This window comes from Chelon labrosus (genome assembly GCF_963514085.1).
Source record: "Chelon labrosus genome assembly, chromosome: 17".
Lineage (NCBI taxonomy): Eukaryota > Metazoa > Chordata > Actinopteri > Mugiliformes > Mugilidae > Chelon > Chelon labrosus.
In genome coordinates, this window is record NC_140350.1 from 16,473,647 (window position 1) to 16,497,251 (window position 23,605).

Consider the following 23,605-nt stretch of genomic DNA (forward strand, 5'->3'; position numbering starts at 1 on the left):
ATACATACATGTATATATACAACATACTCCTAAAATCTATTCTCTAATCTGTGGGCTAAATGAGCTTTTTGAACTGATTGTCCACCTTAATTAACTGCATTAATATTTAATGTACTGCTGAGCAGCCAACAAACAGTGACAGTGGAAGTGGAAAATGAGGATAATGAATAAACAGCAGGAGGTGTAAGGTATAAGGATGTACAAAAAAAAAAAAATCAGGCTGACTGTCAATAAGGTGACAATTTCCACTATACAAAGAAGATTATCAACAAGATCTAGCACAAAAATTAAAACTGTAGCTGCCGTTCAGTGGGAGATAAATAGCCATGTGGTGTTCTGAATATATTTCAAAACCAGATGGTCTTCATCCACTAAGTCTTTTTTCTCTAAAACCAAAAACACAGTTTGAAAAGTCTAAAGCTTGGTTTATTCTCCTGGGACCTGTTGTGTCATTTTTTTTTATTTTTATTTTTTTTTACAGGTAAACTGCGTCCTTTAAAAGTCTCATTTGCATCAGTGTGTTGTGACTAGGGCTTCAGCATATGACTATTATTTCAATCGATTAATCTGTGGATTGTTTTCCGATTAGTCGACTAATCTATCCGTCATTATTTTAATGATAATTATGGTGTCGACTATTTTCTGAACAGTTGATTGCAGAAATAAATATGACTGAACTTTTCCTAATAAATGTTATTTAAACATACTGAAGACATGTTTAAGCATGATATCTATGAATGAAGGACATTTTTTTTGTGTGTTTTAACTTAAGAGAATTGTGCTGATAATGACAATCAGACTAAATTCAGCGTAATGATCCAAGTATTCAGCGGATCAGCTACAGTAGGAAGACGTTTCTATCATGCGGCCACTTTGTCTTCTTCTACTTTAAGGATTTTGTCAGGTTCCAGCTCAAGTTACTGCCCTCGACTGGATACAATAATTAACAAAGAGACACGTCTTTCAGGAGTTTGGCTCTCTGTTTCATGAATTTCCTCACTTTTACCGTTTGAATAAGGACTTCTTTCTAAACAATTGCGACTCGTCGACGTATTTTATGCAAATCGACGTATTTAATTAGTCGACGTAGTCGATGAAGCCCCGGTTGCGACAAATTACATCGAGCTCTTTACTGCCCCCTCACGTCGAAGTGTGAAAATCATTTACTTTAGTGGGAGCCACATTGGGGAGGGGGCAGTAGTGAGCCATTGCACGCTGGGTAAAAACAACAACGTTGAAGAACGACGCAGGGGTGAGGTGTTTTCAAACAATATTTACAGGTTGTACAAAAGAAAACACACAATTAACACAAAAGGCAACAAATCACAATTAAAAAATATTAATTGATAATGATTCAGCAGTGATATCTGAGCCTAGCTAGACGGCACCCATTAATATTTTCAAACACAGGCTACATGTAGGGTAATAGCCTCAGTTAGCTTAGCTTTAGCTACCAGCAGGGCTTAGTATAGCAACATGTTCAACTACTCCTGACAGCCACAGACTGTTGAAGAAATAAATGAAAACTTTCCAAAGCGTTTAGGCACACTAGTGAAAATGTGTTTATTCTAATAAAACAGTCCTGCACCAAATCCATAATGATAAATTTGTGTTGAAACTGGTGAAATAAAGGTGGTGATTAGGCTATAGTTTGTGGTGCTGTTAAACTAGATTGAACTGAACACAACCATGTTTCTGTTATTTAGCCTAATACCTAACAATTGAATAGTACAAAAATACTGCAGCCAAGCTCTGATTTGGTACAGAACTGTTTTATTGGAATGCATTTGTTTTCACCGGTGTACCTAATGAACTGGCAAGTGAGTGTATTAACATTTACTCAGAGAGCGCGCACAAAGTAAACACGTCAATACACAGGAAAAAGCAATAACACCGAGCCCATAAAACATGATTTATAAGATGATGAATCCACTGAGACCCCTGGACAATAACAGCGCCTGTACATAATGAAGTGCAGTACAGCTCTCCTGTGATTCCCACACCATGTCAGAGCAGCCGATTCGTTTTTATTTATTTATTTTTTTGAGGGTAGATTTATGTAGTGGAGAAATGATTACATTTTACTTGAACGTAGCTCAGTTCATCTTCACAAAATAAAAATTGAATTCAGGGAGAATTTATTCAAAAGCTAGTGCAATGATTGATAGACGTCAATATTTGTTTCAGTATATTGGGAACTTAAGCTAAAGGAGGTATTCCTAAACAATGACATGTTTTCAAGGATGTTTAATTGCTTAATTGAGACATTACTGTTCAAATAAGGAAATAAAACCAGCCTCTCTTTCTCTCTCTCTCTCTCTCTCTCTCTTTCTCTGTCTTGAGTGGACAGACAAGTAGGGTTATATGTCACCGCTGTATATTATAAGACAATTAAGGATTAAGTTTGGCCGTAACAAGAACTCATTAACACATTGTTCTTAAAGAGGTTAGACTTATAAATTGGATGGATGGCCGTAATGTTTTTATACAGAGGTGACTCCCTGTGGATTTGTATCTCAGGGTCCAGCACAAACTTTATTTCTGCCTTCCTTTTCCTCCATGATGTTATCTGATAATCTGGTGCCATCTAGTGGCGGATCATTTTGGTGATGACTGGAGCATCTGAAAGGAAGCTCAACGCCTGCAAAGGTTTTTTTCTTTAATCAGCTACAGTGATTGAATCCTGGCTACCAGCCCAGGCTGCTGGTCTTGAAACCTTTGCCAAAGCATACCTGCGATACGCTATTTCAAGCCAAGGCCATGAAGCTATTTCAAGTGGAACTGTTTGTTTGTTCAAAGCCAAAATTGTATTTGAGCTCAGTTGAATAGATAAGTAAAGGAGGAAAGGATAAACATGACTTTTCAGATCTTTTCCACTTTCCCAGATCGCAAGAAACCAGAATAATACAGTTACCTACACACAAAAAAAACAAGACAGAACAACATGTTTTTTTTCCTATAGAAATACTGATCATGTAAACTTAGATGTTTTCTCAGATAAACTTCTATACTTCTCTCCCGTCAGCTTCACTTTTTAAGTTGCTGAGTTGACATGTTCTCCAGCAACATCCTGCCTCGCTGCCTTTCGTTGACTTTTATGTTTCCCTGTACTGCAGAGTGTGCAGCAGCAGCAGCAGCGGACGCTCTGCAATCTGTAATACGTTCTGTATCATCTCCGTGAAATGGATGCGTTGTGTTTTAACAGGCCGCTTTCACAGGAAGCACTGTAACAGGACAACAGTGTAATGGGCTGATAATATAGAGTTATGGATGCTTTTGTGGTGTCTCTTTGTAATCCTGGACTGGCAGCATTGGCCTGAGTGAGGTTCCTATTTAATGTGCTATGATGGCATGCATTGAGGAGAGTCTATAGACCAGTGGGAGACATAGTGCAAAGCCATTAGTTGTGTGTGTGTTTTTGTGTAATTGTGTGCATGCTGTTTGAGTTTTTCTTCCATTTGTTTAATTTAACATTTTGTCCTAAAGGCTTCAGTGCAGATACAGTATAATACATTTTTTAAAATCTCATCTTATACTTTAATTCAATTCTAAACGCTTGTGAAAATGTGAAAATACTGGATATCTGTAGAAAATGCTGAGAGTTTGAACAATGTCTGACTGGCCTCGGTTAATAAGATAAGAAGAGAAATTACGGGCATGGAACCTTAAAGTTGATGTCTACGGCTATGGTATGGTTTGATGTGGTTTTATCTGTGATATACAACGAGCATGCATAACATTATGACCACCTTCCTAATATTGCATAGGTCTCCCTTGTGCCTCTAAAACAGTTGTGACTCAACAAAGAATGGACATGGGCCTTCTGAGGGTGTCCTGTGATGTCTGGCAACAGAATATTGTTAGTGGGGGTCTTTGGGTGCTATGGATTAAGTGGAGGGGTCTCTGGATCATCCCACAGATACTTGATCAGTTTGGGATCTAGTGAATGTGGAGGCCAGGTCAACACCTTGTGCTGTTCTTAATGTTTTTTTTTAGATGTTCCTAAATCGTTTTTGTGTGTGTGCCTGTGCCAGGCTGCATCCTCCTGGAGATGGCTGCTGCCATCAATGAGTGTCATTGCCATGGGGTGGGGGTGTCTGGTCTGGTCTAGGTGGGTGCTACACGTCTAAGTAACATCTACATGAATGAATGCCCGTTCCAAAAGTTTCCCAGCAGAACATTGAATTGTCACGAGATGGTCAATGTAATTAACTTCTCCTGTCATAATGTTGTGGCTGATCGGTGTATTTCTAAAGTTCCCCATTTTAAGTAACCACTGTAATACTGTATTTCCATTGGTGCGACTGAAGACGATCTAAGCCGTCTTTTCTGCGCTGGTAATTTCTTGTTTTCTGTTGCTGATAGTTGAGGAAGTGGGTTCCACCTTCTCGCCCCTTTTAAGAATTTGATGACATGACTTTGGAGTTGAGGAAACCCTCAACAGTCACTGTAACATTTTACTTCAAAAACATAATAAACAGTTTAGCTGAAACATAAACATAAAGTAACTCATGTTTACGTTTTTGGATAGTGAAGAGCTGCAGGTTGAGTCTAGGGGTTGCTTGGAGGTCAATAGAGAGCTCTCATGGTTGCACCAAGGTTTAGATGTATTTGTACCCCTCTAGTTTCCCAGTTCTTACAAATATAACACACGACTCGATATATCCTTTGATTGGGGAACGGCCTGCTGGCTCCCTCCCTCATTTATTGTGCCAGATCAGCGGGGCCTCGAGATGAATCATTAATGACCAGTTCCAACGGCTTAATGGCCTCTAATGTTCTGTAATGATCCCCCGTCAACGCCATGTGCGCGGACTTAATGGATCCAATGCCGTGGAGAGTTCTCTGGTTTGAACTTCGGTAATTCCACCTCTTTTCGTCGAGGCAAACGCACAACAGGAAGCGCGAAAAGCCGTGAGCACACGGCTCCAGAGCTCCACGGGCGCAGCATGACTTTCCCTCTCCGTCGATCGGCCTCAGGTGAGACCAAACTCAACTGGTGAGATTTAAAGGGGACTGTGTTTTAAAATCCATTAAAAGACACGTATAACTTTGTTATATGTTTTGGGAATAGGCCGTTAGAGTGCAGAAGATGCACTTGAAGTCTCTAAAGGGACTTGTAGGATACAGCCGTGGTGTTATGGATAAACCGTTAAAAGGTTTTTAAATCTATATTCCTTATTTTGTGGTAGAAATTATATCCTGATTGTGTTATATTATTGTATTATTATTGTGTTTTGAAATTTAGAAATTTAGAGCGCTGTCCATTGTGCTGAATACAAGGCAGGACGCGCCCTTCTGCTGGGCAGGACAGCACTGGTCTTCATAGAACACGTTCATAGCTGTATGAATGATCTGCTAATGTAGGCTACTCAAAGCTGTAACCTGTGCAGCCTTGATGATAAATTAATATTTGATGCATTTCAGGATTTGAAGCCCCGAATATTCGACAAACTTTATTAAAAAAAAAAAGAAGTCACTGAACAGAAACACAGAAAACAATATCTGGTCCAATTGAAGCGTTGAATTAATTGTTTTATTGGCTTAACTTAACAACAACTCCCCTCAGAGACCTGGGATCAAAAGCTCTTTGCACTCTGTCTAATCGTTTTACTATAAAACTCTGTGTCTGCCTGTAGGGTGGTTTCTTACCCCTCCAAAATAAGAAGTAATCCAATGAGTTTACACCTTAAATTTGACCAAAAGGAAAAAGTTTATCGGACTGTTTGCTGCAGATTTTGATAGTCTTCTAAAGGTTGATTATACTTTCTTTAACTGGCATTCAAGGTCATACTGAGAATGGCATACATATGGTTGTATTTAGTCATCGCTAAGGGCTGTATGCTGTGTTTTCCACTGTTTTAACTGAGGTAACTTTCTCTTCCTTCTGCATTTTCCGGCCAATTTTTACACAGCCACATTCATAGCTGTGTGAATGACCTTGTAATGTAGGCTGCGAAAAGCTGCAACCTGTGCCCGCTGTGCTCATCACAGAAGTTTAGAAATCAAAAAAGGCTGCAGAGCTTCAACCAAAACCCAAAGAACATGCACTTAGTAAAATTAGACTTTAAGTTCCTTCGGCTATTTACATTATTAATGCACTTCTTTTCTGTTAATATTCAGGCATGTAAACTCAGATGCGTTAATTAACTTTGGATAATGTTAATTGATTTCAGTTAAGTGGGGATACGTTTTTTAATCCATTACTAATTCCTCCCTCTGCGATGCACTGCTGCTCATTTGTTTGATTGCTTTTCTATCGATCCTCCCATTGATTTAGTTGTTTTCTGTTACATGTGAGTTTGTTTATTGTGGGCGAACGAAGGCAGGATGGTTCGTGTTAATGTTCCCTAGAAGCTTGATCTGTTTACGCTGCTCGCATTTTTGTGTGGCTGTTGCTCTCAGGGTCACGTGGTGCGGGTTAAAAGCAGGGATCTCATAAAAAAAAGATGAAGGACTAGAACTTGCTTTCAGTCGGTTCATTGCTCTGGTTGTACCTCGTGCATGTTGTTTTTTTTTTTTTTTAGGCTGGTTATGAAATCTCTATTGGGCTCGAGTCACGTCTCAGGGAATGTGTAGTCTCACCTAAAGCTGTCTATACATTTACAAGGGTCTTACCGAACCAGGAGGCTGCAGGTTCAGTTTCCTCGGTCAGTGTCAGGCTTAAGGCTCCGCTTCAGTGACCAGGTCCTGACCCCAGTTTCTGTCCACAGTCAATCACTTCCTACAGCTCATTCTCACAGTGGCTCACAGCTTACTGACTTTCCCTCCTCTTCAGTCGTGTAGTGTACTGCTCACCACATCCTCTTGCACTCGAGCCATCGATTTCCACCAGCGAACCAGCAGCATCACGGCCCACGGGCTGTTCCTGCGGTCCGGCGCCAGGTGACACATGCAGGTCGAGGTCTTTGTCCACCGCCTCCTCTTCTTCATCCTCTTCTGCTTCTTCTTCTTCTTCTTCTACCAGTTGCAATCACAGTTGCCATGCAGCTGTATCTGCTTCTGACAGCTGGGAATCTGTTTTCCCGTGGAGGGAGCGGAGGGGGGGGGCCGACCGACATGCATGAAGGGGCTGATTGCTGCTGCTGCTGCTGGATGTGTGCCTCTGCTCTGGTGGTAATGCAAAGGGAAGGGAAGCTCAGCCAGACTGAGGAGCCCTCTCTGTTATTCACCTCCTCCTTTGCACGCTGCAGCCTTTCAGCAGTGGTGAACCTCTGCACCAAAATAAGACGAGAGCCCCTCCTTTCTCCCTCCCTCTCTCTTTAACCACTTTCTCTCGCTCATAGACACTCACCAAGTCTCTCTCTTCCATCACTGTCCCTTCACTCCTTTTACCGTTTCTGTCTTCCTTGTGTTTTTCATTATTTTTCTCTCCTCATATATGTGTAGTTTTCCGTTTATCCTCTCCCTCCCTTCCTTCTCCACCCCTTCATCTCCTCTCTTGCTCTTTTATATTTTCCTCTTCTTTTTCATTCATCATACTCTCTTCTTATCCATTTTTCTACTCTCTCTCCCCCTCCCTCTCCCTCACACACACACACAGACCCACTCAATATCTAATTTTCTCCCCTCCTCCATTATTCTCTCCTCAGTCATTCACCTGTCTGTCTCCTCTCTCACTCTTATTTCCCCGTTTATTTCCATCCTCTTTTATTACACCCCTCTCTCCCCCCCTCCTCACCCACCTCCACCAATCTTCCCTGCCTATCAAGCCTATTCAGTGTAACATGTAAATATCATGCCACGTGGGGTACAGGGCTACAGGTGCCCTTTTGGAAAGAGATGCCTAACCCCCTCAATTTCCATCCGACATCCCCCACACCCACATACGCACATCACCTATACGCACATATACACCCCCCCTCCCTCTCCACCCCCCTCCTCGCAGTTCTTCCTCGGGGCGGGCAGGGCTGCAGCAGTTTTATGAACGGCACGGCTGCATCATGATCCCTTTGCCACTGAACCAGCGCCGAGCTTTTTCATTGACAAACATTCCGGCTGCTGCATTTCTGTCACGGACAGCGTCGAGGAGCGGAGCGTCGCTGGGGGAGAGGTGCAGAGCAGCAGCAGCAGCAGCAGCAGCAGGAGGAGAGGAAGCAGCAGCTGCAGTGATCATCAGCAACAACCCCCGGTGTCTTCACACCAGCTCATGAGCTGTTGATTCGCCTCTTGGACCCGGACTGGATCACCACGCACTCCGCTGTTCTTCATCCCTGCTCTCTCGGGACACTCTGGAAAATCACCTGAAGATTTAGAGGGCTTTTACCTCTCAGACCCCCTGGGGGGGTGCGTGAGGCGGCGTCGTTAACGCTCAGTCACCGGATTTGTTTAACGACTTCCATGAAGCGCCCGGACGCGCCGATGGAGGATTCTGGACGTTTTTCAGAAGCACGGATGTCTGCGAGACTGCAACGGCCGGTGTGTGATGTGAACTGAGCCGTGGGTGGCGTAGACCCCCTCCCCGCACCCCACACACCCCTACCGCGTTGTCCGCGAACGCCCTCTCCACCCGGGACGCACAGCCTTGTTTCACTCCACCGGGGGAACATGTCCCGGGCAGCGGCTATCGCCAGTTCCCTCATCCGCCAAAAGCGGCAGGCAAGGGAGCGGGAGAAGGCGAATGCTTGCCGCGGCAGCGGCAGCCCGAGCAACAGCAAAGGCACCAACGAGAAGCCAAGCAAGCTGAATGTGTTCTCGCGTGTCAAATTGTTTGGATCGAGGAAGAAACGGAAGAGAAGGCGACCACCAGGTCTGAGGGTGGGGGAAGAGCAGTGTCAAAGTCAGGGGGACACCATCTACACCACCATCCTCATCACCATCCTCATCACCACCATCCTCATCTCTTCATCATCCATCACCCTGTGGATGGCCCATCTCGGATCTGATCCTGTTGCACGACTCCACAAATCTCTCTCATGTAAATAACTTCATGTAAAAAGTCTTGTAGTTACATTCATACTGACAGGATCCTGATTTAAAGAGTCTGGACTCTGTCGTCATACAGCAGTCAAGTAATATGTGATTTTAATGAGTGTGGTATTGTCCAGGGGGTCAGGGGTTGATGCTGGGCCCATCAAACTCTGGTGTATGGAATTATTAACAGCTTCTCCTCTTCTGACACTTCCGGTTTCTTGGAGACTGCTGGATTTGATTCATACGATCACATGACAGTTATGAGGCGTGAAAATAGTTCATGTGTCTTCTCTCCTCTCCTCTCAGAGCCCCAGTTAAAGGGCATTGTGACCAGACTTTCCAGTCGCCAGGGCTTCCAGCTGCAGATGCAGCCTGACGGCACCATCGATGGGACCAAGGACGAAGACAGCGCCTTTGGTAGGTCTGACTCTGGGACATATAACAAGCTACTGGTCACCACAGTTCTTTCTTTTTTCACTGTTAATGATTAATTATGTTATAGGTTAATCAGGCGGTTATTTTAACGGCGTAGATGAATTGCTTTAACTATAAAATGTCAGTGACAAATGCTCGTAATCGTATCCCTCAGGCCGTGGTGAAATCTTGAAATTGCTTTTATTAATCTTGCCAACAGTCCGACTCCTAAGGCTGTTCAAATTATTATCAGAATTCATTGTGAGAAACCAAAACACCAAGTAGTTTGATTTTCATACTTGGGAAAATGAATAAAACAGAGAATCTGTTATCAAAAAATTAATCCGCAAACCAATTAATTAATCAAACAGTCTCTTAAGTCAGCATCAGAGGTTAGAGCATAAATGGAAAAACAAATGTGTGTGACTGTTTCACTGATAACAGTTACAGTCTTAAAGTTTTTTCTGTGTAAAATGTTTACATCTTTATAATATTTGTGCTGCATGCTCTCTCTCTTATCATGCTGGTTTATATAAAACGCTTCATGGTGCGACAGAACATTATAATCTGCTGGAGGTTGAGTATAGCAAGGGGTGATTTAATTTGAGTAGATATCCATTCTGGAGTTAGCACCCAGACCCCGTAAAAATCCAATTTAACGATGAACCTCCCCCAGTGGAAATCAGTCTGACGTGGAGGTGTTAATTTAGTGAGTCGCTCAACAACACGTCAAGTGTTCATTTAATTAGTACGACAGCGTTTCCTCCAAAACGTCAGACGGCAGCACTGCTTCCTGCTCAGGGAAATGGATTCACAGGAGATACCCTGAAATAATAAAAGATACCCGGCCTGAACCGACCGACTGACCGACGGGCCGAGCCTCTGTATCTCGTTCTCTCATTCTCACACACGCTCAGGCTTCAGCGTGTGATTGATACGGCTAATTCAATTCTGTTGTTTGGCCTCAGACAGCAATCACTCTCCTTCTTGAGCGCCGTTGGTGTTGCCAGCGTCTCACATTAATCTCGGGCTGCTTCTCAGGCCACCAACGGCTCGCAGAGACGAACACGGCAACGACAGGAAGGCTATTTTATGTAATTATATTTTTTAATGAGATGGTTACGTGGTGTAAACATCATGTAACGCCTCCTCCCCAGTGATGATCAGTGTAATCCACAGTCATTATGAACAACATGTTTAGCTAAATGACTATAATTAAAATAAAAAGGCCTGACTCGTCAAACTGCTGGGAATAATTCCGTCTGTGCTTCACCTGCTTATAATAACATATAAATAGCTTTTGTCTGTAGCTGTGAATGCAAAGCACGTCAAAAGCACCAGCATACATCCTTTATCTGCTCAACCAGCACATATCTTTCAAGTCAGACTCACAGTCGCTGATTTCACGTCACATTTACTAAAAGAAAAGAAAAAAGACCTCGAACAGCCTGACATGGCTTGGGTAGTCAGGGTTTATGGATTGTGCTGTAAAATATTAATAAACCACCAGAGCACCTTGAATCTTGCAGTGTAAAAAAAAAAAAAAAAAAGGCTGAGCATGTCCTCTCTGCATGCTCAGATGTGTGCATGATAAATGAGTGGATGTTTCCACGCGCTTATGATGCTTATTTAAAGATGCTCATCAAGCAAACCGTCAAACAAGCCTTGATTGCAGTTTCTCAAGTGTTAAGATTTTGCTGCTTTTTCTCTGATGTATGTGAATATGTTTTAAAGTTTGGATAATTATACAGGGAGAAAAAATGCAGTTTAAAAGCATAATATTCTCTTTGGGGAATTGTAATCGGCACTGTCCACTGATTTCTGACATTTTACAGAATGAATGATTGAGTTAATGTAGATCATTAATTGTTGCTCTGCTTTGTGTCATAACTCTTAAACTGCGTCCATTGCTTTTCCTAATATTTTCCCAGCCTTGCTTTGCAGCGCTCCGTTTGATAATTCTTTTCATCCCACGCTTTAACACTGAGAGCTAAATCGTTTGTGTAATTCAGAAGCTTCAGCGTCTGACTGACCTCCTGAAAATAGCTCCTCTGTGGAGAGAAAGAAAAAAATGCAAGTGTCATTATGTCACTGATAGCGACGGGGCTCCCCGTGTGAATGCTCATCTGTTTCCTGCGTGTCCTCACGTGTTTATTGTGTGAATTTTGTGCATTCGCAGCTGTGTTCAACCTGATCCCGGTGGGGCTCCGCGTGGTGGCAATCCAGGGTGTCCAGACCAAACTCTACCTGGCCATGAACAACGAAGGCTTTCTCTACACCTCTGTAGGTCGCCACACGCACACACACAGCCATGATCATCATTAGAGAGTGAAATTTCTTCGCTGGCTTTGTTGTTGAGTAATGAAGCAGAAGCTGGTCTCAGTGTGACACGTCTCATTATCCTTCTATCCTCACATCAATACTTTAACCATAGTGTTGTCTGGTGAGTCAGCTGCCACAGGGTTTTATAATCCAGAGTCTCTTTTATCTGCCTCCTGATATTGTTCTTCCTCACGATGGATGATTCCTTTTGTTTATCTCCCTTCAGCCATTATTTCATAGAAAGATTGCTTTTTGTCTGTTTACGATCAGCCACAACATTGTGACCGCTGGCGAAAGAAGTAAATAACATTGACCATCTTATGACAGTTCAGTGTTCTGCTGGGAAACTTTTGGACCTGGTATTCATTCGTGTGGATGTTACTTTGACATGTAGCACCCACCTAGACCAGACCAGGCACCCCCACCCCATAGCAATGACACTCCTTGATGGCAGCAGACATCCCAAGCAGGATGCAGCCTGACACAGACACAAAAAACACTTTAGGAACAACAAAAAAACAAAAACATGAAGAACAGCACAAGGTGTTGATCTAGCCTCCAAATTCACTAGATCCCAAACTGATCTGGGATGATCCACAGTCTCCTCCCCACAGCCTATAGGACCCAAAGGCCTCCACTAACGACATCCTGTTTCCAGACACCACAGGACACCATCAGAAGGCCCATGTCCCTTATCTGTTGAGTCACAACTGTTTTGGAGGCCCACACAATATTAGGATAATGGTCATAATGTTATGGCTGATCGGTGTACATGAGTCTCCTCAGACAGGTCAGAAGGTAGCGTTGGCTGCAGTGCTTTAAGAGCCTCACTGTAGCTCTCGAGAGTCAGTGGTGGGTGGTGTAGAAGCAATAAGAAAAGCAGAAACGAAAACAACATGTTCAACAATCGGATCAAAGCCGTGAGACCAGAGGATGAAAACTAACCAAGAGGAAATAGAAAAACACGCCTCAGTGTAATAACAAGCCACGCTGCTACGCCTGTGCAGGCACGTATGCTGCCACAGTATCCGGTCCGTCGTGTCCAGTCCCTGTTACTCTGAGTTGTTATTCTGAAGGAGCTGGATTCAGTCCCAACATTTAATATCACCTCTTTCATCTTCTCACCTGAAATTAAATACAGACACACAAAGCACACCACTCTGTGTTTCAAATCTCGTTGACGATCACAAACGTAATCAAAAGATTAATATACGACAGAGAGAAATAGCTCTCCTTCTCTATCTTTCCGTTTCCCCCGGCAACCCGGGCACCATCTTTCTCTCAGTGGGCTGGTTGGTATTCAAGGGAGTAGCCAGTTGCTATGGAGACGCAGGAATAAGGAAATGCAAATGTCAGCTGTCCTAAGTTGGTGCAGTTTGTTCTCGGAGACCACAGCCTGGCCGAGATAATGATTCAAAGAGCAGACCATGCTGATGGATGAGTGCACTGATGGCGATGCGGAGGAATGACTGAACACGTTTTAATGGAGTTGCCGTCACAAACTCATACGTTTGGTGCCTCCGCTTCTCCTGCAGCTCACACCCTCTCCACACCCACTCAATCACCTCCTTGTCTTTCTGCTTTTACGAATCGTTTCTCAGGAACATTTTACCTCGGAGTGTAAGTTCAAGGAGTCAGTGTTTGAGAACTACTACGTCACATACTCGTCCATGCTGTACCGGCAGCAGGCCTCCGGCCGGGCCTGGTACCTGGGGCTCAACAAGGAGGGCGGAATCATGAAGGGGAACCACGTCAAGAAGAACAAGGCCGCCGCACACTTCATACCCAAACCACTCAAAGGTAGGACGAGCACATGAGAATGAAACTTGGGGGTAAAACATTTCAGATGATGGAACGGACTGAAGTCAAAGTTGATCTAAGATAAATATATTTAACGTGAACATTTGTTTAAAACTTGGCTTGAATGAAATTAAATGCCTGTTCCATGATCCACAAGTGAAACACGAGATTCACATGTGCATAACTGAGCAATTTCAACATGCACAAATCTATTTTTTCTACTTTACGAATCTCATAATTTTCGCTTTCAAAAGGCTTCCTGTGTTTATGAATGTCTAAACATGTGCATACACTGTTAAGTTTACTTTACTTACGTTATCTGAGATGATGAGTTTGCTTGTTTCTTCCTCTGCAGATACACGCACATCCACAAATGCATGGTGCGTTTATGTGTCACTGGGAAAATGGGAAATCTGGGCTTCAGAAGAGTGATACATATAATTCCTGTAGAGAAAATCCATCTTTACTGATATAACTCATCACGTCTCCTTTAGTACCGACAGTGAATATATGGTTCAGATAAGCTGCTGCTAGAAGAGGGACTTATTCTGCTGGGTCAATACACTGACGTCCTGACAGGCCCTCCGAGTAGTTCCTCTGAAGTCAGTACGACTCTAAACCAATTTCATTTTGTCATGAGCTCCGTGATGATGCTATCTTTCAGCTGGCAACAAGTTATTTAACCCCAACTGATGCAATGAGTAGCTTCTTATTTCTTAAACAACCATATCTAAAGACACATCCTGCAGTCGTGGAAAAGATGTTAGTCTGTTTGAGTAGAGTCAAATCATTGGCATGCATCAAGCAGAGAAAACATCTAAGGATATTGTAGAAAATACTAAAATTGAGTTAAGAACTGTCCAATGCATTATTAAAAACTGGAAGGATAGTGGGGAACCATTGTCTTTGAGGAAGAAATGTGGTTGGAAAAAAATCCTGATTGTGATCGGCAATCACTTAAACTTTTGGTGAAATCAAATCGAAGAAAAGCAACAGTAGAACTCAGGGCTATGTTTAATAGTGACAGTAAGAGCATTTCCACACGTACAATGTGAAGGGAACTCAAGGGACTGGGACTGAACAGCTGTGTAGCCTTAAGAAAACCACTAATCAGTGAGACTCACCAGAAAAAAAGGCTTCAATTTGTTAGGGAGCATAAAGATTGGACTCTGGAGCAATGGAAGAAGTTCATGTGGTCTGATGAGTGCAGATTTACCCTGTTCCAGAGTGATGGGGGCATCAGGGTAAGAAGAGAGGCAGATGAAGTGATGCGCCCGTCATGCCTAGTGTCTACTGTGCAAGCCTGTGTGGGCAGCGCTATGATCTGGGGTTGCTGCAGTTGCTCAGGTCTAGGTTCAGCAACATTATGTTTCCAAAGAATGAGGTCAGCTGACTACCTGAATATACTGAATGATCAGGTTATTCCATCAATGGATTTTCTGCATATTCTAAGATGACAATGCCAGGATTCACCTGGCTCAAATTGTCAAAGAGTGGTTCAGGGAGCATGAAACATAATTTTCACACATGGACATACATTTAACCCTATTCAGTATCTTTGGGATGTGCTGGAGAAGGCTTTGCACAGTGGTAAGACTCTCCCATCATCAGTACAAGATCTTGGTGAAAAATGAATGCAACACTAGATGGAATTAAATCTTGTGACATTGCAAAAGCTTATTGAAACAGTGCCACAGTGAATGTGTGCTGTAATCAAAGCTAAAGACGGTCCAACGAAATATTAGTGTGCGACTTTGTTTGGCCAGGCGGTGTAGTTCACTGAAAAATGTGACGACTATTAAGACTAACGCTGGCTCAACTTGCAACCAACTGGTGTCACAACAAGCCCATCTGTACAACACAACCAGCGTCTCCAGCCGCTCTGTTTAAATACACCAACCTCACCCTACATGTCCTGCCAGACCCCAACAAGCTGCAGAGGGTCTTGTCTCAGCCCAAGCTGGACTGGAAAAAATACTAGTGTCTATCTCAGATGAAAGCTGATTGCTGTGTTGCTGGTGTGTTGAACAGATGGTCTTGTTGTAACAGATTTCCACTGATCTGAGCCATGTTCTTCACAATCTGCTGTAAAAAAAAAAAGAGAAGACAAGTACCTTTTGTGATATCTTACAAAATAAAACGTTGATAATCTCTTTACCGTAGTATATTGGTTAGTCAATCCAATCCTGTGCAGGATTTTTAATACTACGTATTTTATACACTACCTACTATGAAATACACCATAAATTAGAAGACTGTGTAATTTAATGAAATTAAACAATACTATGGACCATCAAACTTTAATTGTTTCTGGTTGGTTGCTAGCGTTGGCGTTGATAGTCATCACATTTACCAGTGTATTGACCCAGCGGAATAGGTCCTTCTTCTAGCAGCAGCTTATTTGAACCATATATTCATATCTCAATGTTACTCTGTTGAGTTCACTGTTGGTACTAAAGGAAAAGTGATGAGTTATATTAGTAGAGATGGATTTTCTCTACAGAATTACATGTATCACTCTGCCCAAAGCTCAGATAACCCATGTTTAAGGCGACACTTAAACGCACCATGCATTTGTGGATCTGTGTATATCTCCTGAACCGTACACTGTAAAATCTAACAAACTGACTTTATTTAAAATAAATATGCAAACCTCTAATAAACTAACTAAAGTAAACTTCACAGTGTATGCACATGTTTAGACATTTGTAATCACAGGAACATGTTCAGATTGCTTAGTTATGCATACGTGAATCTCCGGTTTCATTTGTGGATCATGGAACAGGCATTTCTGATTATTCTGAGACTAACGTCACCTGATAGTTTTTTGTATGAGGTGAAATCCGAAACTACAGTACAAGTTGACTCACCGTCCACATCCACCGTGCATCCCATCTGTTTTATAAAACTTAACTCAGGTTTTCTAGGTGGAATAAGGAGATTTTATTTGATTTTATACAAAGGAGAACTTATCTAGCAGGCCACCTTGAGAGAGTTGCAGTTCAGGATGAACACACTAAGCACATTGTGCAAATGCAAGGAAGCACATATTAAAATGTAAGCATGCTAAACAATAATTTTACAAATAAAGAGGAAGAACCAGTGATTTTTGAAGGTCATACAGTAGCTATATAATAAAGGTGTAGGCCTACAGAAATTATAAGAGAGGGAAAGAGAAAATCCTCGGCCTCCAGAGATCACGGCTCTAGGACGACTCTGCTGCCGAGTCTGACTCATCAGGCCTTTTGAACATGATATCACCCAAAGGAAAGAGAAAATACCTGGAAAAGAGGAAAGTGGAGGACATTCAATATTTCCACGTTAACTATGGATCATATGACTGCATGTATGGGACAGAATCCATCAATTTACAGTGAAAAAGCTTTAATAAGAAAATGTACCGGAATAAACACTCTCATCGTTAGCTGGAGACACTGATACTCCCCTCGGGAATTAGTGGAGGCAATATGATATTATCATCCTTTAGATCGACACAAACACGACTCCTAATAAATGCTATGGCTGCTGAGTTTGTCACGACTTAAAAGGTGATATGTCTTTCTGACACTGTTCTTTCTGTGTTGTTTGTTTGATGGTTGTTAAAGGGGAACTACTGTTTTTTACAACCTGGACCTTATTTCTGGCATAAAATATGATCGTTTACTCACCCATATAACTTTTGTGTAATTTGTGGTCCTTCGGCAGATAATTAGATCTGCGTATATCAATATAGTGGGAGTGACTGGGGCACCGAAATGCAGCCTCTAAATAAAGCATTATCTGCCGCGAAACTCGTTCATTTCACCAATATTTTGTTATCGTACGCTAGTGCTATTCCCCGTTGAGTCCGGAGTTACCTGTTATCATCATCCAGGGTCTGTAGATTGACCTACTAACCTCTGACCTGGAAGATGTAATCTCTGAGCGCCGCGCGCACCCACAAAGGTCGACTTGTTTACCTGTAATTTGCTACTGTTATGGTTCATCCACAACCTCAGAATCGGAAAAATATTCAGCCATGTTGCAGAAAACTAGCATTAGCAAATAACAGGTAAACAAGGCGACCGTCGTGGGTGCGCGTGGCGCTCAGAGATGACATCATCCAGGTCAGAAGACATCATTAATCTGTAGATTGACCTACAGACCCCGGATGATGATTACAGGTAACTCCGGACTCAATGGGGAATTGCACTAGCGTACGATAACAAAATATTGGTGAAATGAACGAGTTTCCCGTCAGATAATGTGTTATTTAGAGGCTGCGTTTCGGTGCCCCTGTCACTCCCACTATATGGATATACACGGATCTAAATATCTTCCGAAGGACTACAAATTAAACAAAAGTTACATGGGTGAGTAAACAATCGTATTTAAGCAAGAAATACGGTTCAGGTTGTTAAAAACAGTAGTTCCCCTTTAATGACTAGATATAAAAAGATACCCACATTTAAAATCAGGACCTAAATGAATTAGACTGCATGCATAAATGAAATCCAACTTAGGTGATTTTTTTAAGAAAAAATTTAGGTAAATGCTTTAATTATTACGGGTTCTTGTTGTCTTGTGTCTTGTGTAGTGGCCATGTACCGAGAGCCCTCCCTTCACGACCTGACAGAACTCTCACGTTCGGGCAGCGGCACGCCGACCAAAAGTCGTAGCGCTTCGGCTATGCTGAACGGAGGAAGGAAGACACCCAGCAACAATGACTTATCCTAGCCCCCCCACCCCTCACACCCCACACACATGCACATGCACACTCAAACACACACACACACATGCACACACACACAGATCTCAGGCCGACATGCCCACACATCAGGCTGGTGAGAGGGGTGGAGATAATGAAGGAACAGGAATGTGTTCTTCCACTTAACGGAGCCCACTGTGACTGACTGTGATGTAAATAAATCAAGGACAATCAAATCCACCCGCCTCTGCTGCTCCGGCCTGCAGGGGACGGACGGGACCCCCCTCAACTACACTTCCTGCTGCATCGTGACTGGATAGAACAAGAGAGGGGGGGGAGAAAAACAAAAAACACAAGACGGACGGAGGAAGTCAGACAGTCAGTCACACAGTCAGATAAACAGACTGTTACAGAGAACCAAAGAGTCAAAGTATTAACTAACTAGCTTATTGCTACGAAAGGACTAGTGGTCAGAGAGTTCCGGAGAGTCTTAAATTATTCTACCGTACGCTATGTTTACACAGAGCTCATGGGGTCAAGTCATATTTTTAAAAATGACGAACGTATTCCTTGTACACTTATGAGGACTCATCATTAGTTTGCATGCAGGTGTGTGCGTGTGTGCGCGCGTGTGTGTGCGTGTGAGAGAGGCTGCGTACACAATGTTCCCGCAGTAGGTGTACGGTGTGTGTGTGTGCGTGGGCTAATGAGAGGAAGTGTGTGCGCACGCATGTGTCTTGGGGGGGATTTTACCTTTTTAAGATCTGTTGTATATCAGACCAACCTCCCGAGGGCTTTAGCAGGTTAATATAAGGTTTACTGTATATGCTTCCATGCTTACTTCTTACAAGCGACGCTGCTGTTTATATTTGCGTTTGTTGTCGTCGTCCCTCGCTGTTTGTTTGTTTGTTTGTTTGTTGTTGCATGGAAGCTTGTGGACCTCTGCTCAGTAGCAGCATGCCGAAGGTCCTTTATTTTCACCCCCGGTCTTGCGTGTTCCTGACCAGGAGAGAACACTAGTGAGCCAATAGTGTCGTACCAGAACACTAGTGAACCAACGTGAGGGTGTTAAAACACTACTGGACCAATAGTATTGCACCAGAACATGAGTGGACCAATGGTGTTGGACCAGATCTTTGGTGAACCAATGGGAGCACAGATTAACTTAATATTTTGGTTCCTGCTGTGGGCAAACTAGAAATGCACTAAATAAATTGTTTCTAAAGAACTGAGTTGTCTGTTTATTTATTTCATCGACACCAGGCTGATCTGAAGACTTTTGAAACCTAGTTTAGAATGGTTCAGTTAAGATTTTATTTAATTATGTGAATTATTGTTGGAGTCTTTATGAATGCAGGAAATCTGAATGGGGTGAGGAGAGGACTCTGATGGTGTTGATTCAAGCCCCGGATGAGAAGGCTGCAGGTAAACACGGTGGAGGAACTGAAACTGAGGTGAAATCTGAAAGATTGGGATGGAAACTCTTTTTGTCAGCTGATTAGAGACTTATTTTAGTTGGTTCCAGTGATGTGCAGAAACGTTTTGAATTCCAGTTTTTGTTCTAATTTTGTCCGTACACATACGCAATGCAGTGATGCTGGAACCTAAGTTCTGCACGTAATGCTTTCACTCATAACCTATTAATGCAGCTGATGGACACTTCTCCCATAATGCACTGTGCAAAGGAAACTAAGGAGCTACAAATTAAATCACCTCTTGAAACAGCCCCTTTACACTTCTTCTGTGCTTTGGGTTTCTTGTATGAAGGACATTATTCAGAATTAGCCTCTCATACACACATATTTGAAATGTGTTATTTAGAAAAGGGTTTAATTACTGATGCATGAATCCTTGCACTGAAAAAACTGTGAGGCTGATGAGAGTACAGTTTTGGCTTTAGGTTAGATGCCCTCTGTGAACACTTTAAAAACTTTCGGTCTCTATTTCTGATCTTTGATAATTCAGATTACTGACATTAAAGGTAAACATCATTCCAGTTACTCTATTTCAGTTACATGTTTTAATTAGCTTCATAAATGTGTTCGCTGTTATGTCAGCAATGATTTGGGCAGATCAGTCCACTACAAAAACGTCCTATAAATACCTAATATAAAATGTTATTCATATCTAATAGATAATACAATTACTTACATTTTTAAACTTTAATTTTGCTGGGTCCCAGGAGTTTGTCATTTAATCTTCGTAGCGTAGACTTTCATAACTCATAATCATTTTAGTTCTTCATAACCAAATGTTTGAGTTTCAAATTAAACTGAAAGTTTTTGAAAATCCAACTGTACAGGGATTAAATGCATGTTTACTGTGTTTTTTTTATATCCACATGACTTCAGAGACTTGAGCTGAGCTCATCTGCTGGACACGTTTCGTTTAAAACCACCACTGATAAACTATTTTGTGATAGAATTTGTCTTTAAATGTTAAAAAATGATTGTATTGTTACTATTTATAATTACTGTATTATATGCCAGCATGTTTACTAGATGGAGTACTCAATCATATACTCGTGATGTATCGTTCACGAACGAGTCGGTTTTAAGAGCCGATTCTTTGTAATCGACTACCATCGAGGAGAGTCAAATCTTCAGCTGCTCCTGCTCAGCTCTACTGAGAATCCATGCCACCAGGGGCGGGACTTTATTTTGATGAGCACACCATGCGGCCAATCACACGCTAGGACAGAATAGGATCGTGCCATTATGTTACATAAGGTAAGGGGGCAGAAAAAGACAGCAATGTAGTGGTGCAGACCAGGTACCAACTCAAGCTCATCTTGAAAACGTGAAGAAATGAGCGAACACTGCAAGGTGAGGCATCTGGTATTTCATAATTAAAATTAGGCAAAAATAGAAGGCTCTAAGTCAGGGGTGTCAAACTGATCCATGAAAGGGCCGCTGTGGCTGCAGGTTTTCATTCCAACCATGCAGCACCCATGCAGTGGGTGTGGCTGGCAAGTTTTTGTTCCAATCAAGCAAAAGGACACCTGAAGTGACTGTGTGAAGGCAGTTCAGTTGATTGATTAAGCCAAGTGAGGTGTGCTGCTGCATGGTTAGAATGAAAACCTGCAGCCACAGCGGCCCTTTCACGGATCAGTTTGACACATGTGCTCTAAGTGAAACTAAATGAAGAGCCGTTTGGGAGCTGGCTCTTCTGAGGGAGCCGAGCCACAAAAAGCAGAATCTTTGAAAAGAGGCCAACCTCCCATCACTACAGTAGCTTTATATAGAAACAGAGCTGCTCGCTGATTGGTCACAGTGAATGTTAACTCTCATCGTCCAATCAAAGTAGAAATTACATCACATGCCTTTGATTATTACTAGGCTTGCGCTTTACACAGATAAAATATTGCGCATATTTTATACAGATTGTGTGTACTTAGTTTATTTGCTGGCTCTGCCCACAGTTGCATAGATTTACTACCACTCTCTAATAAATAATTATTAACACGTTTTATAATTCACTTCCTGCTGTAGAAGTCTGCCTTTCCTTCAAAGTAAAAGAAAAACTGTTAAATTATCTTTTTTAAGGTCACGGAATTATAACTAATATAAATTAATGAAGAATATATTGTATGTTCATAATCTCTTAATATTATGCATGCGGGAACAGGTATTTGAGGCTGTACATGAATTTCATGATTATTTTTATTTCCACAGATTGATTGATAAATTCTCAGTATTTTTAGCAGAAGTATTTTGCTTTTTAAGAGATTAAAAGCTGGCAGATTCCCAAGCTCACAATGCACCAAACTCCATTTAGAAACCAGGTTTAGAAATTGCTGTTTTGTCTGGTAGTGTACATCACACAACGATCACAGACGTTCAAGAATGACCTAAAGACAAACCAGGATGTAACAAAGCATGTTGCTTGCATGGGGAAAAACCTACATCAGTCAATCTGTTAAAGTATGAGGAAAATCAAACTTGAGGAAACAAGCTGGGCAAGAAACAAGCTGAGAGCACAGATTCACATATTTTAGGGTCTTTAGATGCTAAGAAATGCTTGTTATCTGCCTACAATTAAAAACAAGTTGTTTTCCACCGTTTTTTATTCAGTTATTCAGTTGAGATGACTTACCTAAGGGAAGCTATTTTCTAGCCTGAATATTCATACAAGTCACATGTTTAGGAAAGAAATTCTCTAGTCAGAGGTGTATAGTAACGAAGTAGATGTACTTCGGCGGACATCAACATGGCTACCTCCGCAGTTAACGCTGATGACTGAGACACGGAAGACGTTATCTACCCTGACAGCATCTCCTTCGGTAGAAAACGACAGTCACCCGTGACTAGGAGATAGGAGGCACTTTTTTGTGTTCTTATGCAGACAGATGCTTTATTGTGTTCTCAGGCAGACACGAGACACTTGATTCACTCACTCTACAAGTTTTTTTTTGTTCGTTTTTGTTTTATTATATCACATCTATTTAATTCACCTGAAAGTGAAATGAAGAGAACAAGGGAAGAACGATTTTGGTCGTTTTGCTTCTTTTTATGCGTAGCCTACTATAAAAATACTTTGTACTTTACTTGTACTTGTACTGATACTACCACTCTCTAATTAAAGGGGAACTCCGGCACAAAATGAACCTGGGGTTAATAACACATGTGTACCGAGTTCGACCGTTCTCTGGTATTTGTTTTCATGCATTTGTTTTGTTAGTCAAATGTGACCAGTTTTCTTGCAAACCGCTATTTAGCGTATAACGCTAGCCTTCGGGGCACACCTACACATAAAAAGAAATCGCTATTTCTATACCACTAACAAGGCTCACAATATCACCACACTTACACGGTAGCATAACTAGGGTCTCTACATGTAAACCAAACCATTGAGAACTTTGCAAGTATACAGGCAGTTTATCAAAAGGAATACAGTACCGTTCGCGTCTGGCTCGCATATCCAGGCGGGCGCCATCTTGGGGAAACTGAACTCTCTTTCCTATGCTCTCAGTGCTTTCTTCCGGCAACAGACAGTTCAGTTTCCCCAAGATGGCGCCCGCCTGGATATGCGAGCCCGACGCGAACGGTACTGTATTCCTTTTTTAATAAACTACCTGTATACTTGCAAAGTTCTCAATGGTTCGGTTTACATGTAGAGACCCTAGTTATGCTACCGTGTAAGTGTGGTGATATTGTGAGCCTTGTTAGTGGTATAGAAATAGCGATTTCTTTTTATGTGTCGGTGTGCCCCGAAGGCTAGCGTTATACGCTAATTAGCGGTTTGCAAGAAAACTGGTCACATTTGACTAACAAAACAAATGCATGAAAACAAATACCAGAGAACGGTCGAACTCGGGACACGTGTTATTAACCCCAGGTTCATTTTGCGCCGGAGTTCCCCTTTAAGTAGTGTAATGAAGTACATCTACTTTGTTACTATGCACCTCTGGTTACCAGACATTAGCTAAGAGATGCTAGTGAGTAGCAGGATGCTAGTCTCTAGCTATGA

The 23,605-nt window shown here is 42.1% G+C and overlaps 1 protein-coding gene across 2 annotated transcripts; it reads left to right on the top strand.

The window, feature by feature from the left end:
- The first annotated feature begins 8,180 nt into the window (after positions 1-8,180).
- On the top strand, positions 8,181-19,933 carry LOC311502909 (fibroblast growth factor 13-like). 2 transcript variants are annotated; one of them, XM_084565353.1, is made up of 5 exons: positions 8,181-8,749; positions 9,220-9,330; positions 11,507-11,610; positions 13,251-13,449; positions 18,026-19,933. In XM_084565353.1, the coding sequence occupies exons 1-5, from the start codon at positions 8,548-8,550 to the stop codon at positions 18,163-18,165; spliced, it is 756 nt and encodes a 251-aa protein (XP_084421479.1). In that variant the 5' UTR covers positions 8,181-8,547; the 3' UTR covers positions 18,166-19,933. The 2 variants fall into 2 exon arrangements, with proteins under 2 accessions (XP_084421479.1, XP_084421478.1); XM_084565352.1 differs by lacking the exon at positions 8,181-8,749 and adding an exon at positions 8,794-8,917 and having other exon boundaries at positions 18,026-19,930.
- The last annotated feature ends 3,672 nt before the right edge of the window (positions 19,934-23,605 follow it).